Source organism: Oratosquilla oratoria, chromosome 18 (genome assembly GCF_046742065.1).
Source record: "Oratosquilla oratoria isolate Oo_2021 chromosome 18, ASM4674206v1, whole genome shotgun sequence".
Lineage (NCBI taxonomy): Eukaryota > Metazoa > Arthropoda > Malacostraca > Stomatopoda > Squillidae > Oratosquilla > Oratosquilla oratoria.
The window spans coordinates 52,837,339-52,852,418 of record NC_134794.1 but is presented as its reverse complement, the minus strand read 5'-3'; the positions used below and the strand labels follow the sequence as shown (position 1 = coordinate 52,852,418).

Sequence of the window (15,080 nt, the reverse complement as noted above, 5' to 3'; positions counted from 1 at the left end):
ATACAGAACATATGAAAATTATAATATGGATTAACGTCACAGACTCCCCCCTATCGGGAGGCTAGAAGGGTGCCCCTTACAGAGGACTCTGTAGCCTCAAATTTAATATACCATGCCATTGATTTGACTTCGCCCGTGGCAGAGTTCGAACCGCCATCCCCTCGAACTTCGCAGCAAGTAATGACACCCCAACCCACTCGGCCAGCGAGCTTTCAAACAAGAAATGTATATGAAAACACGAGAGAGGAAACTGCAATACTGGTATAAACACAAACAAGAAATCAACAATGGTTGTTAAATAAAATTTAAATTTAAGATTTAGTGACAGTGGGGAAAGGAAAAAGTATTCCTAAAAAATTAAAATAAAGTAAAAAAAAAAAAAAAAAAAAAAAAAAAAAAAAAAAATATATATATATATATTATATATATATATAGTAAAAATAATAATATAAATAAAAATAAAAAATAAATAAAATAAAAATAAGTAAATATATAATAATAGGAAATTATTACAATATATCGTAGCTGCAACCTCTTCATACGTGAGGAAGAATAGAAGTGCTACCGCTTCATCACCGTCATGAGATGCAGCCCCGAGGGGCTGACACTCTGTCTCCGGACTGAGCCCTGGCTCTCTGTCAGCTTCATTTGTATTTCTTACACTTTTCACACATGGAGAGCTGACAACCGGCGACTGCTCTTTTCTCGCTGTCACTTTGAGCCGGTGACCTAGAGACAGTCCCACACTGTGGGAGGTTCCGAGGACCGTTGCCAGAGCCCATGGGGCTGCGGGGTTTCCATTCGGCGACACTCAAGGCTGCAGCCGATTGATTGAAATTCGATGCCATGATTGATTGACTGATCGACTTTTCTCAGCCTTATCTCTCTCTCTGTCTGCCTATCTCTCCCTCCCTCCCTCCCTCCCTCGCTCTATCTCTCCCTCCTTCCCTCTCTCTCGCTCTCTATCTCTCTCTCCCTTTCTCCCTCTATCCCTCCCTCTCCAATCTCTCCCTCCCTCCCTCTCTCTCTCTTATTTCTTCCTCTCTCCCTCCCTCCCCCTCTCTCTTTCTCCCTCCCTCCCTCTCCCTATCTCTCCCTCCCTCTCCCTATCTCTCCTTTCTCTCCCTATTTCTTCCTCCCTCCCTCTCTCTACCTCTCCCTCTCTTCCTCTCTCTATTTCTTCCTCCCTCCCTACCTCACTCACTCTATCTCTCCCTCCTTCCCTCCCTCATCTCTCCCTCCCTCCATCTCTCCGTCCCTCCCTCTCTATTTCTTCCTCCCTCCCTCCCTACCTCACTCATTCTCTCTATCTCTCCCCCCTCCCTCCCTCCCTCCCTCCATCTCTCCCTCCCTCACTCTATCTCTCCCCCCTCCCTCCCTCCCTCCCTCCTTCCATCTCTCCCTACCTCCCTCCCTCTCTCTATCTCTCCCTCCCTCCCTCTCTCTATCTCTCCCTCCCTCTCTCTATCTCTCCCTCCCTCCCTCTATCTCTCCCTCCCTCCCTCCCATTCTCTATCTCTCCCTCCCATTCTCTATCTCTTCCTCCCTTCTCTATCTCTCCTACCTCCCTTTCTCTATCTCTCCCTCCCTCCCTCCCTCTCTCTATATATATCTCTCCCTCCCTCCCTCTCTATCTCTCCCTCCCTCCCTCCCTCTTTCTATCTCTCCCTCCCTCCCTCTATCTCCCTCTCCCTCTATCTCTCTCTCCCACTATCTTTCTCCCCCACTATCTCTCTCTCCCACTCTATTTCGCTTTCCCCCTCTCTCGCTTTCTTCCCTATCTCGCTTTCTTCCCTCTCTCTCTCTCTCTCTCTCTCTCTCTCTCTCTCTCTCTCTCTCTCTCTCTCTCTCTCTCTCTCTCTCTCTGTCTCTCTCCCCTCTCTCTCTGTCTCTACCCCCTCTCTGTCTCTCTCCCCTCTCTCTGTCTCTCCCCCTCTCTCTCTGTCTCTCCCCTCTCTCTGTCTCTCCCCCTCTCTCTGTCTCTCCCCCTCTCTCTGTCTCTCCCCCTCTCTCCATCCTCATTCTCTCCCTCTCTCCCCCCTCTCTCTGTCTCTCTCTCCAATAGACATGGTGCCTGCGTCTCTTGCCTGTATACAGTATACTGTATATTTTATACAACCGATGCGTTTCGGTTCTGCATTATGACTGTGGTCGACGTCAGGGGGCTGTTGCCAACCCTCCCCCCCTTTTTTTTTTGTGCATTTGTGGCAACCGCTGTGCCGTTTATTATACATGCGAGTTACTTGGAATTCATTTCCAATGTTTTCCCTTTGTATGTGTGCTCGTGCATACGTGCGAACGAGCGTGTGTGTGTGTGTGTGTGTGTGTGTGTGTGTGTGTGTGTGTGTGTGTGTGTGTCTGTGTGTGTGTGTATCTGTGTATGTATGTGTGTATGTGTATCTGTGTCTGTGTATGTCTCTGTGTGTGCGCATTTGTATGTGCATAGGTGTGTGTGTGGGCGCGTGCATACATGTGTGTACGTAAATGTCAGGTTTTGCTCGTCTGAATGCTTGTAAGTGTGCATGCGTGTGTGTGTGTGTGTGTGTGTGTGTGTGTGTGTGTGTGTGTGTGTGTGTGTGAGACGTATATTCTGTGTTTATGTACGTATACATGCGTCCGCTTACAGTGAATAGAAGGCTGTCCCTTGTTTATATATATATATATATATATATATATTATATATAACATATGTATATCCACTATTGAACATTTGATCAATTCCGTCCCTTCTGTCTACCTCTGGTCCGTAGGATGGTCACTGAGTCCCCCCCCCCAATAAACCGCATTACACCAACGTAGCTACTACACATCATATGGAAATAAATTTCAACACCGAAATGGCTTGAAATGGGTTAAGTTTTCAATATTGTAGTGTTAAATACAATATTGATTTTTTTAAGCTCAGAATTTGGACTCATGTTTTAATGTTTTCATTTTAAAATGACTCTCTCAAACCTACAATACTAACCATAAAAATGATAGATAATTAGGTAATTCAAACAATTAATAGAAAATAATCAACATTAATAATAAAGAGATAATAATATTAAAGATAAGAAACTTACAAGGGTAGACATAATTGAACACTTACTCAAACACTGGTAGAAAAGACGTGAGATTGATGGGTCGGTCGTGCGGGATTCGAACCCGGGTCCCAAGACGAGTCTTGCCCGGGGATCCGGCGCTGCTACTGTCCCCCTGCAAAGATGCATTGCAATGAGTTCCTACACACTATATTGCATTACATGCATACACGCACACACTCATACAAATATAAACAATGAATATGAGAATAAGAAAGCACGGGTATTGATAAATGGCCACTGTAGAAATTATATATATATATATATATATATATATATATATATTTATATATATGTATATATATATATGTATATATGTGTGTGTGTATATTTGTGTATATATATATATATAATATATATATATATATATATATATATATATATATATATATATATATATATGTTAACCCACTATCGGAGAAATAATAACGGAAAGTACAGAGAAATTGTATATTTCGACTACTCTCTGAATGCTGAAGAGGACTACAGAGAGTAGTCGAAATATACAGTTTCTCTGTACATTCCATTATTATTTCTCCGATAGTGGGTTAACAGTGATCTTTTACAAATGTGTTATAACATACTAGTTTCCAATATATATATACATATATACATATATATATATATATATATATATATATGTATTCACACACACACACACACACACACACACACACACACACACACACACACACACACACACACATATATATATATATATATATATATATATATATATATATATATATATATAGACATTTTATATATACATGGTGTCTCATGAGTCTGGACCTCTAGCAGTTTTAATTTATTTTATTATTTTTCCTCAGGCAACCCATGTCACTGACTAGAGAAGAGATAATTCAAGTTAGCATGCCGTCTTGGGGCTCGCATCCACCGGGAACTGGCCGAAGAATTCAACAACATTCGTCCAGAGAGCGTACCAATTACACACAGATGTGTTGGCAAGTTGATGGCCAAATGTAAAGAAACTGGATATGTAGCTGACCGGGACGACGAAGACTATTATTATGTTAGGCCTGCCACACACGTGAAGTTTAAACTGACAGTAACAACTATTCAGTTATAACTGTCAGTTAAAACTGCACGTGTATTGGTATCTCAGTGATACTGAGATACCCACATACGGGCAGTTTCAACTGACAGTTATAAATGAGCAGTTGTAACTGCCAGTTTATACCGCATGTGTGTGGCCGGTCTTAGCTGGCTTCACTGTCAGTCCCAAGAAGTCCATTCGAGTCATGTCAAGTGAAACAGGGATTTCCAAGAGCAGCACTCGCCGCATCTTGAAACTTCATCGCTGGCATCCATACAAAATGGGTTGGAACCTTGCAAAGAAGAAGGTGACACACGCCTCGTAGTTTGGTGTGGGATATGTTAAGACAGAATTATTGGCCCCCTTTTTCTTTAATGAGATTAACCGGTGACACATACCTCAAGATGTTGCAGGAGGAAAAAATTCTATACATACCGAACCAAAGAAGCAACTACCTAAAGACACAGTTGCCAGCATACTGGATTGGACGACTAGGAACAGTTGAGTTTCCACCGATCTTACTCCACTGTTTTTATTTTTTATTTTTATTTATTTTTTTTTTGGGGGGGAGCACCTTAAAGCCAAAGTGTACCAGTCAAAATTAGAAGCATTTCCAGCCTTAGACTATGCATTTTGAAGAAATTCCTTTGTCAAGAAATTTCTGTGACTGTTAATCGGAGAGCTGCCACAGTGGAAATTGCATCTTCCAATTATCTGTGCGACACAACGGTGGACACTCAAAACACATCGTGATAATTTTTTAAATGATTTCGTAATTTTACTGTGTTCCCCCTATGGGTCCAAACTTATGGGGCATCCTGTATTCTCTATGTACGTATATTTATTCTTCAGCGTAATCTGAGGCTAAGAAAATATACAATAAAAATGGATGATATGCTTTGATGCCTCCATTTTCCCCGATGTGAACTCCTTTTTGGATAATCGAATACAAAGCTGAAGTGAAAAGACGTTTTACTAAACAGTTCCATATGGATGCGCCATCTCGCCGCAGCATTTCACGCATCATCGCCAAGTTTGATGAACACGGAACTGTCCACCATATGAGAAAGGGTCGCTCCGGTCCAAAAAGATCACCAACAAGCCCAACAAGAGAACAAGAGGTCATTGATAATGTTCAGAATTCTCCAAGAGAATCAATGTACCAACTCTCTCGTGAAACAGGTATCCCTAAATCCAGCGTTCATCGCATTTTGAAGCGTTCGCAATTCAAAAGGTTCATCCCATCGCTTGTTCACGCTCTGAATGAAGATGACACTGATCGAAGGGTTGAGTTCTGTGAAAGGTATCTTGCTAAATATGCAGGCGATGACGAATTTCCACTCAAAATTGTTTGGAGTGACGAAGCAACGTTTAAGCTCAATGTCTTAATAAATCGACCCGATTACACCTACTGGGCAACAAAAAATTCACATGTTATAGAGAAACATAATTTGAATTTGCATGCAGTGACTGTGTGGTGTGGTCTATCCGCTACGGGACTCATTGGGCCATTCTTTTTCCAGGACATCGTAACAGGATTTAATTGTCTCAACATGCTACAAGAGTTTGCCATGCCACGCATCCCAGAACAGTTTGGAGAAGAAGAGAGTTTCTTCCAACAGGATGGCGCTCCTCCCCACTTCCATCGCGACGTGAGAGCTTATCTGAGAGCCTCAACAGCAACCACTGCCCTATTTACTCGCCCAGCCTCGCAAGTTCCTCACCGATAGCCGTTGGGGATCGAGCCCGCCTCCATGCGAGTACGAAACTTAACTTGGCACGAAGAAGATGGCACACTGCAGGAATGAGTGCCTGACCGGGGTGCCAGTCGTGCCATTCATTTTTTTTGGGGGGAAGGGGGCAAAGAAATCAAAACTTGGGTCACTGGCGAGTCAAAAATCGTAATGAGATGTTGAGAAGGACCAGATGTTTATTAGGAAGTTTATAGAGGAGGAGGGAGGGGATGAGGGAGGGGGAGGGGAAGGAGGGAGGGGGAGGGGGATGAAGGAGGTGGAGGAGGAGGAGGAAGGGGAAAGGGAGCAGGAGGAGGAAGGAGAGTCAGGGGCAGGGGCAGAGTGAGGGTCAGGTACAGGGACAGGGGGAAGGGAGACGGGGAGTGGAAGGAGAACGCCGAGGACGAGAGGAAAGGGGAGGGCCGGAGGCAGGGGCATAGGCTGGGGGGGAGGGGAGCAGCGAATGGGGAGGGAGAAGGGAAGGGGGTGGTGAGTGGAAGGGGGAAGGTGGAAGAGAAGGGGAGGGAAGAGGAGAGAGTGGGAGAGGACGGAAAGATGTTGTCTTGGGTCACTAAAATGCTGCTCCTTGTATTGAAGCTAATTGACGTCTAATTTACGTTTCTGTAATTATTTTTATCTTACTACAGACACGCGCGTGCACACACACACACACACACACACACACACACACACACACACACACACACACACACACACACACACCAATTGTAATCAGTCTCCTCTGTAGCTTCGACGGAGACAAGGTCAACGCACGTGACCTTGTTTTAACGTCATTCCCTTGACCTTACAGGATGACGTCATCGCTCGAGCAATCACACAAAATTCGCAGTCACGAGCAGCAATTACTCTTGTCAGCTTCCTCTCCATCATCTCAGCCTAGAGCTCGAGTCCACAATGACCAGAACATTATACACACACACTAATATATATATATATATATATATATATATATATATATATATATATATATATATATATATATATGTGTGTGTGTGTGTGTGTGTGTGTATATATGCTCGTACATATTCGAAGTACTTTGCACTGTGGATGTAAATACATCTCCCTACCTCTTCAAAAACCATCAACACCCTCGTTTCCATCTGGAGGTTCAACCACCCCGAGAGGCTGTCACTTGGTCTCTCGGCTGTACTTCATATGTTCGTATAAAGAGAGGTAACAACCGGCGACTGCTCTTCATCCTCCTACTCCTATAAACCGGTGACATACAGCCCCATTGTTAATACCATACGGTCAGCAGTGGAACGTTGAATCTTGTGGCAACTATTACCCTTTACCTTTACATTCTTTCTTTTTACTTTTATTTTATTTTTCATTTTCTATTAATATTTTTTTTTTTTTTTTTTTTGCTTTCCTAGTGTGGCTAAGGTACTATTCTTATCCGATTTTATTTATTCATTAACTTATTTTAATTTCATCTTATTACAATTCCTTTCTTATTCTTTACTAACGTGACAAAGGTACCATGGTACACCAACATTCACAAAAGCACTGATACCTAACGAGGCTACAAGTTCCTCAAGGCATTTGACCCCGTAAGAACCATTTTCTTCCGTCTACACCTTTGGTCATGATCCATCCTGACCACCTGTCCAAACCAGCCGGGACTTTATAATTCCGTCTGACAGCTAATCCCATTCTTGTTTGGAAATGCAATCTCGCCTCAAAGCTCCGAGCAATTCCGTCGTAAATCAGATAATTACGACGTCCACTTCTAACGAGCTGACTTTTGCCCAACTGGCTTGAATTAAAGCATAAGCTGTCAGAACCTTTACCATCCTATCGTAATGTGTAATAGGCTTACACAACTCATGCTAATGAACCCCTCCACTTTGGGGCGTCATAAATGAAATGTACGTTTTTAATGATAATGATGATGGCAATGATGATAATGATGATGATAATGATGGTGATGATGATGATGATGATGGTGATGACTGATGATGGTTATTATTGATAATGATGGTTGATGATGGTGTTGATTGATAATGATGATTGATGGTGATGACTGATGATTATGATTGATAATATAACTGATGAGTGATGATGGTGATGATTGATGATGATGATTGATGACGGTGATGAGTGATGATGGTGATGATTGATGATGATGACTGGTGATGATTGATAATGATGACTGGCAACGATGATGATTACGATTTTTTTTTTTAGAAATTATATCTTACTTCCATGTGCTTCAGCACGAGTAAGTGAAGTACATAGTAAATAAGGCCCGTCATTGAAAAAATATGACACACACACACACACACACACAAATGTACACGTACATAGAAATGTACATACCAGTCCCACAGAGGTAAGCTGAACCCATTCGTGACACGATCGCTTCATATATTCATTCTGACAAACGGTGAATGATTTTATTTAGCTAAAAATAAACAAATAAATAAATATTACATAAATCCTTCAGCCCTACTTTCACCCCTTTGCTCTGAATTGCACTCGTATTACCCTAGTTGTCGGAAGCCCAGTGGATACCGTGTCGAACTCATGATCAGGTGGTCGTGAGTTCGATTCCCGAGACCCGCCGCGTGCTTCTTGCGTTGGTTCCCGACAGCCTTCGCCAGGCAGGGGAGGCGACCCAAACATCGGCCTAGAATACCGTGAGGTTTGCCGTAACTGACAGGGCTTGCCCTATCAGTAGGTTTCTCACTTCCCACTTCGTGGGAATGGGATGGTGAGTCAGATGAGGGGAAGCCTCTGGATTTTCTTAAAGAATAAAAAATATAACTTCTGAATACCTCACTCGAATTGTGCGTAACGGATTAAAAGCTATATTTAATATATAATTTTTGTCAATTATATATTCATAAAATATGTTGTATTAAACTATATTCATTTATATTTCGAGTACCTTACTTGAATTGTATGTTTGTTTTGTCTGTTCGTGATTTCATTCAGCTGTTTCTTCTCAAGAATCAAGACAATATTAGCTTCAGTCACACAACCATCTACCACCCAAGCGTGGTAGCCCCAACGCTAACTTGGAACAACAGATCCGACAGTCCACAGTTCATCCTCATCTTAACTTCAACGAGCTTGTCGTTTCCCTTAAACCTGGATTAAAACTAGTTTGCAACTCGCTTCCATATCAAGACAGTCCCCCTCGAGAAAAGCCCCGGGAACTGACGCAAAATCGACCTTATCTGCTTCAAACTTTACCTGACCTGACCTGACGTAACGAGGAAATTCTTATCTCCCATACAAGTTACGTGGGAAGAAGGAAAAGTCTTTCCAAAAAACGTTCGTTAACGACTCTTTAGAAACAAGTGGTTCTAGACAACGGTTTCTATCTCCTCGCCTTAAAAAAAAAAAAAAAAAAAAAAAAAAAAAAAAATATTACATGACAATCTTCTTCCAAACTTATGTTGCTGTGTCGTGACCTCTCGTCCTCGATCTCAGTTCGTAAATAAAGAGACGTGTACGATTCCCGGAATCTTGTTTTGTCTCTGAAGGTACAACCCCGAGGTGCTGACACTCGGTCTCTGAAATCCTCAGGAAAGTCGGACTTCGACCACCTTCCACTTCGACTGCACCACCTTCAGGAGTTTCTAACCACGTCACTGTCTGAACTCCAACTTCAGTCCTACCAAAATGGTTTACTTGGAAACATTTGAAGAGTCTGCCTATTCACTCCTTCAGGAGTGTCTAACCTTCACCCTCTTCGGCTCATTCTGAAGGAAGGTTTGACCCAAGAGTCTCCTGGTTGGGCTTCTGGTTCCAGTACCCAAAGAATACCAAGGAAGAGCGGTGGGTCAAGAGAGTCCTCTTCGACTTATTCTGAAGGAAGGCTTAACCAAGAGGTCTCAGGGTTGGGCTTCTGGTTCCTGTACCCTAAGAATGTCAAGGAAGAGCGGTGGTCAAGAGGGCAAGGGCGTCCTCTTTGGCTCGTTCTGAAGGAAAGTTTGACTAAAAGGTCTCCAGGTTGGGCTTCTGGTTCCCATACCCGAAGAATGCCAAGGGAGAGCGGTGGTCAAGAGGGCAAGGGCGTCCTCTTTGTCTCGTTCTGAAGGAGAGTTTGACTAAAAGGTCTCCAGGTTGGGCTTCTGGTTCCCATATCCGAAGAATACCAAACGAGAGCGGTGGTCCAGCAGGCAAGTGTCTTCTTTAGATAACAAACCGAAGATAGAAGACTCGAACCCAAGCAAGAGCATGTGCTACCGTTTCCTAAGCTCCAACACAAATATGCCCCAATTCCTTGAACAAATAATAGGATTTAAGACTCATGGGACCTTCCTCTTCAAGAACACACTTCTGGAGTGTCCGTATTCTTGAGGTTTATGTCCATATATGGAAATTACGTGAGACTCACCTGCGGGAAGATGGTGAGGGTGTAGGTGACGTTGTGGCCGCGTGTGTAACCGGCTGCACATCGAACCACAAACCCGGATGCTGTGTGGTTGTTCACTGCGCAGTCCCTCACAGGCCCCGGACGACCTGTAAATAAAAAAATAAATACATAAATAAACAGATAAATAAATATATACATAAACACATGGATAAATAAATGAATAAAGATTAATACAGATAAGTTAATAAAGACAAACATAAAGGGGCAATGAATAAACGAAGTTAATAAACGAATAATTAAAAATGAATGAACAAATAAAGAAATAAAAACAAGTAAATAAACAAAGTAAAACAAAGCCATTTAAATAATGCTCAAATGTCTGCATGGACTCCAAGATTTTCAACATCTTAAAATTTTGGTTCACAATGTTTTATATGTATGTGTATATATATGTATGTGTATATATATATATATATATATATATATATATATATATATATATACACATAAGACATTATGGATAGACAATAGGAGCTATATATGAAATGATTTGGTGCCGATCATATGCAACAGAAAAAATCGAATCCTAACAATATACTATATGCAGATTTTTTTTATTTACCGTAACATTGAAATATTCTATAAATTTTGTATAGATTCTTTTCGTTTTCGTTTATAAGCAATCGTGTATGTAAAAGCATAAAAAACAGATACAGATATTGTATCCTTTGTGGGGACAATACACGATACAAACAATATGCCTCACCATGGTGGCTTCGTCCATCTTTTTTTTTTTTTTTTCATTCTTTCTTAAAGGAACCAAAAATACGAAGACACAACCGGAGGCTCGTTCAGAAGCTTCTTTGGCCTCTAAGCCTCTAATTAGATTCGCCAGAAGCTTCCGGCGCCAACTTCATTTTTATCTTCAGGCGAAGGGGGGGGAGAGGTGGAAGCCGAAAAACCTGACCATCCCCCTTCCTCCCCCAACCTCCCCCCCCCAAAAAAAAAGGGGGTTGGGGGAGTCTGATGAGAGATGGTATGTCATTAAAATTCATGGAATAGCGTGCCAGAAGAGATAGAAAAAAAATAGACATTATTCAAGGATACATTCACAAATGTAAACTTAATGCACGCAAAAATGAAGTTATTTGCCTAAACCTGATTATATATACATATATATATATATATATATATATATAAATACATAATATATATATATATGATATATATAATGTATATATATATTATATATATATATATATATATATATATATAATACACACACACACACACACACACACACACACATATGCAATGTTCATTTTAATGAAGCGAAATACTTCCGAATTTCTTACTATTTCACCTCCCAAAAATTTAAGAAATTATTCTTCCTTCACACATGCCAACAGAAAAAAAATATTACACAACTGAATATAGGGCTATATAAAGGAAATATGGAGAGAGAGAGAGAGAGAGAGAGAGAGAGAGAGAAAGAGAGAGAGAACGAGCTTTGGTAGCTACCCTTGTGTTTACAACCTTTCCGCGTGTGGGAACGAGCCAATCAGAGATGGAGAATGATCCTGAACGCAAGATTCGCCGTTCTTTATGCGAACTCTTATGCAGAGGATGAGTAAACATTGGGAACGTTCCAGCCGGGAAGCCGGAAGGGAGGGTAAGGAGAGTGGGGGAGGAAGGGAGAGTGGAGGAGAGGGAGGGAGGAAGGGAGAGTGGGGGGGAGGAAAGGAGAGGAAGGGAGAGTGGAGGAGAGGGAGGGAGGAAAGAAGAGTGGGGGGAGGAAAGGAGAGGGAGGGAGAGTGGAGGAGAGTGGGGGAGAGGAAGAGAGAGGGAGAGTGGGGAAGAGGGAGGGAGAGGAAAGGAGAAATGAAAAGAGGGAGAGAGAGAAGGAAGTGGAAGAGAGGGGGAGTGTGGTGGAGTGAGAGTGTGAGAGCGGGAGCACGTGAGAGAGTGGGAGAATAGAAGAGAGAAGAAAAGGAAAGTGTGAGAATGAGGTATTGCGAGAGTGAGTATGAGCGGGAGTGTGAGATATTGTGAGTGAGTGTGTGAGAGGAATAGTGTGAGAGAGAAGGAGAGTGAGAGTGTGAGAGAGTAAGAGAGTGAGAGTGTGAGAATAGGAGAATGAGAGTGTAAGAATTGGAATGTGAGAATGTGAGAGTAGGAGAGTGAGAGTGTGAGAGAGTACGAAAGTGAGAGTGTGAGAGAGTAAGAGAGTGAGAATGTGAGAGAGTGAGAGTGTGAGAATAGGAGAATGAGAGTGTAAGAATTGGAATGTGAGAATGTGAGAGTAGGAGAGTGAGAGTGTGAGAGAGTAGGAAAGTGAGAATGTGAGAGTAGGAGAGTGAGAGTGTGAGAGAGTAAGAGAGTGAGAGTGTGAGAATAGGAGAATGAGAGTGTAAGAATTGGAATGTGAGAATGTGAGAGTAGGAGAGTGAGAGTGTGAGAGAGGAAGAGAGTGAGAGTGTGAGAATAGGAGAATGAGTGTAAAAATTGGAATGTGAGAGTAGGGGAGTGAGAGTGTAAGAGAGTAGGAGAGTGAGAGTGTGAGAGAGAAGGAGAGTGAGATTGAGAGAATAGGAGAATGAGTGTAAGAATTGGAACGTGAGAATGTGAGAGTAGGAGAGTGAGAGTGTGAGAGAGTAGTAGAGTGAGAGCGTCAGGATATACCTGAAAGTGCTTCTGGTATTCGGAATATTCTAGATTTCGGAATCTTACGTTCCCCCAATTGGAGATTCCCTATGATGTGGACCCCCAATTGACGAATCTATTTGTATTCGTGAATAAGGGGAACAGAAACAAGTAAGGGAAGGGGAAGGTATGAGGAAGGTGTTGGGAAGGGGAAGGGAATGGGGAAGGTAAGGGGAAGGGAAGGCATGGGAGTGAGGAAGCGAAGGGAAGAGGAAGTGAAGGAAAAAGGAAGGGAAGGGGAAGGGAAGGGATGGGAGTGAGGAAGTGAAGGGAAGGAAAAAGGAAGGGATGGGAAAGGGAAGGGATGGGAGTGAGGAAGTGAAGGGAAGAGGAAATGAAGGAAAAAGGAAGGGATGGGAAGGGGAAAGGGAAGGGGAAGGGAAAATAAGGGAAGAGGAATGCAAAGGAAAGGAGAGAGGAAGGGGAATGGAAAAAGGGGAGGGGAAACGGAAAGAGGAAGGGGGAAGGGAAAGAGGAAGGGGAATAGGAGGAAAAAAGGAAGGGGGAAGGAAAGAGGAAGGGGTAACGGGAGGAGGGTGTAGGGAAAAGAAATGAAGTAAATTGATGTGAAGTGAAATGAGAGGAAGTGAAGGGAATGGAAGGCAAGGAAAGTGAAGTGAAGGGAAAGAGAGAGAAAGAAAGGTAAGGGAAGTGAAGTGAGACGAAGTGACGCGAAGGCAAAGGAAGGGAAGGGAAGTAAAGGAAAGTGAAGTGAGGGGAAAGGAAAGAAAGTGAAGTGAAAGGAAATGAAGTGAAGCGAAGTGGAAAGGAAGGGAAGGAAAGGAAAGTGAAGTGAGGGGAAAGGAAAGAAAGTGAAGTGAAAGGAAATGAAGTGAAGCGAAGTGGAAAGGAAGGGAAGGAAAGGAAATTGAAGTGAAGTGAAGTGAACGGAAGGGAAGTGAAACGAAAGGAAAAGGAAGGTGAATAAAAGAGAAGGGAAGTGAAGGGGAAGTGGATGACGGACTGCGCCATGTGACTGCAGTGAAGACTCACAATTATCTGGTGACATTTAAATGGTTGAATTGACTACAAAGGCTTTGCCAGTTATCGGTGTAACTGTTTCGACGCGTGAGTGGCTGTGTTGGTGTTAGTGGTGGTGGTGGTGATGGTGGTGGCTGCGCTAGTGTCAGTTGTTGGTAGTAGTGGTTGTGCTAGTGTCAGAGGTTATAGTGATGATAGGGGTGGTGTGGTGATGATAGTGGTGGTGGTAGTTTTGGTGGTGGTAGTGATGATAGTGGTGGTGGTGGTGGTAGTAGTGGTTGTGGTAGTGTCAGTGGTAGTGATGATGATAGTGGTGGTGGTTGTATCAGTGAGTGACGGTGGTGGTGATGATAGTGGCGGTGATGATGGTGGTGATGGTTATGGTTATGGTGATGGTTACGGTGGTGGTAGTGTTGGTTGTAGTGATGGTAGCCAGTAGCCGGAACATGGGGGGGGGGGAGTGGAAAGGGATCAACGGGGCGTGGACGGGGGGGGGGGAACCTTGCGACCAACCAAGCGTGGGTGGGAAAGTGAGGGGGGAATGAGGAGTAGGAAGTGGGGAGTGGAGAGTGGGGAATAGGGAAATGGGAGTAGGGAGTTGAGAGTGGGGAATAGGGAAATGGGAGTAGGGAGTGGAGAGTGGGGAATAGGGAAATGGGAGTAGGGAGTGGAGAGTGGGGAATAGGGAAATGGGAGTAGAGAGTGGAGAGTGGGGAATAGGGAAATAGGAGTAGGGAGTAGGGAATACGGAAAGGTAAGTAGGGAATAGGGACTTGGAAGGAGTGTGAGGAGTATAGAGTAGGGAATGGGGAGTAGGGAAATGGTGGGCGGAGAGTAGGGAGTGAGGAGTAGGGATTAGTGTATGGGGAGTGCGGAGTGGGGAATAGGTACTAGAGAGTGGGGAGTAAGGAGTGGGGAATGGGGAATGGGAAACAGGTTTGTATGGAGACGAGAAAGGGGAGGAGAAAGGGGACGAGGAGAAGGGGGAGGAGTGGGAGAGACGGAGGAGAAGGAAGAGGGGAATAGAGGGAGAGGGAAGAGAGGGAGAGACGAGAGGCGAAGGGGAGACAAGGGTGGATAATCGTAAGTAAATCTGGACATGTCACAGGGGATGGCAGAAACAAAGAAAGCTTATATACATACATACATACATACATACATACATATATATA

At 43.2% G+C, this 15,080-nt stretch overlaps 1 protein-coding gene across 1 annotated transcript in view; it reads right to left on the bottom strand.

The window, feature by feature from the left end:
* Positions 1–15,080, bottom strand: part of LOC143035216 (contactin-6-like) — a 503,111-nt gene that overhangs the window by 95,604 nt on the left and 392,427 nt on the right. The window contains exons 11-12 of the mRNA XM_076201952.1: positions 10,246–10,370; positions 3,092–3,198 (exon numbers count right to left, since the gene is read on the bottom strand). Of these exons, the coding sequence (XP_076058067.1) occupies positions 3,092–3,198; positions 10,246–10,370 (232 nt within the window). The remainder of the gene's footprint in view (positions 1–3,091; positions 3,199–10,245; positions 10,371–15,080) is intronic.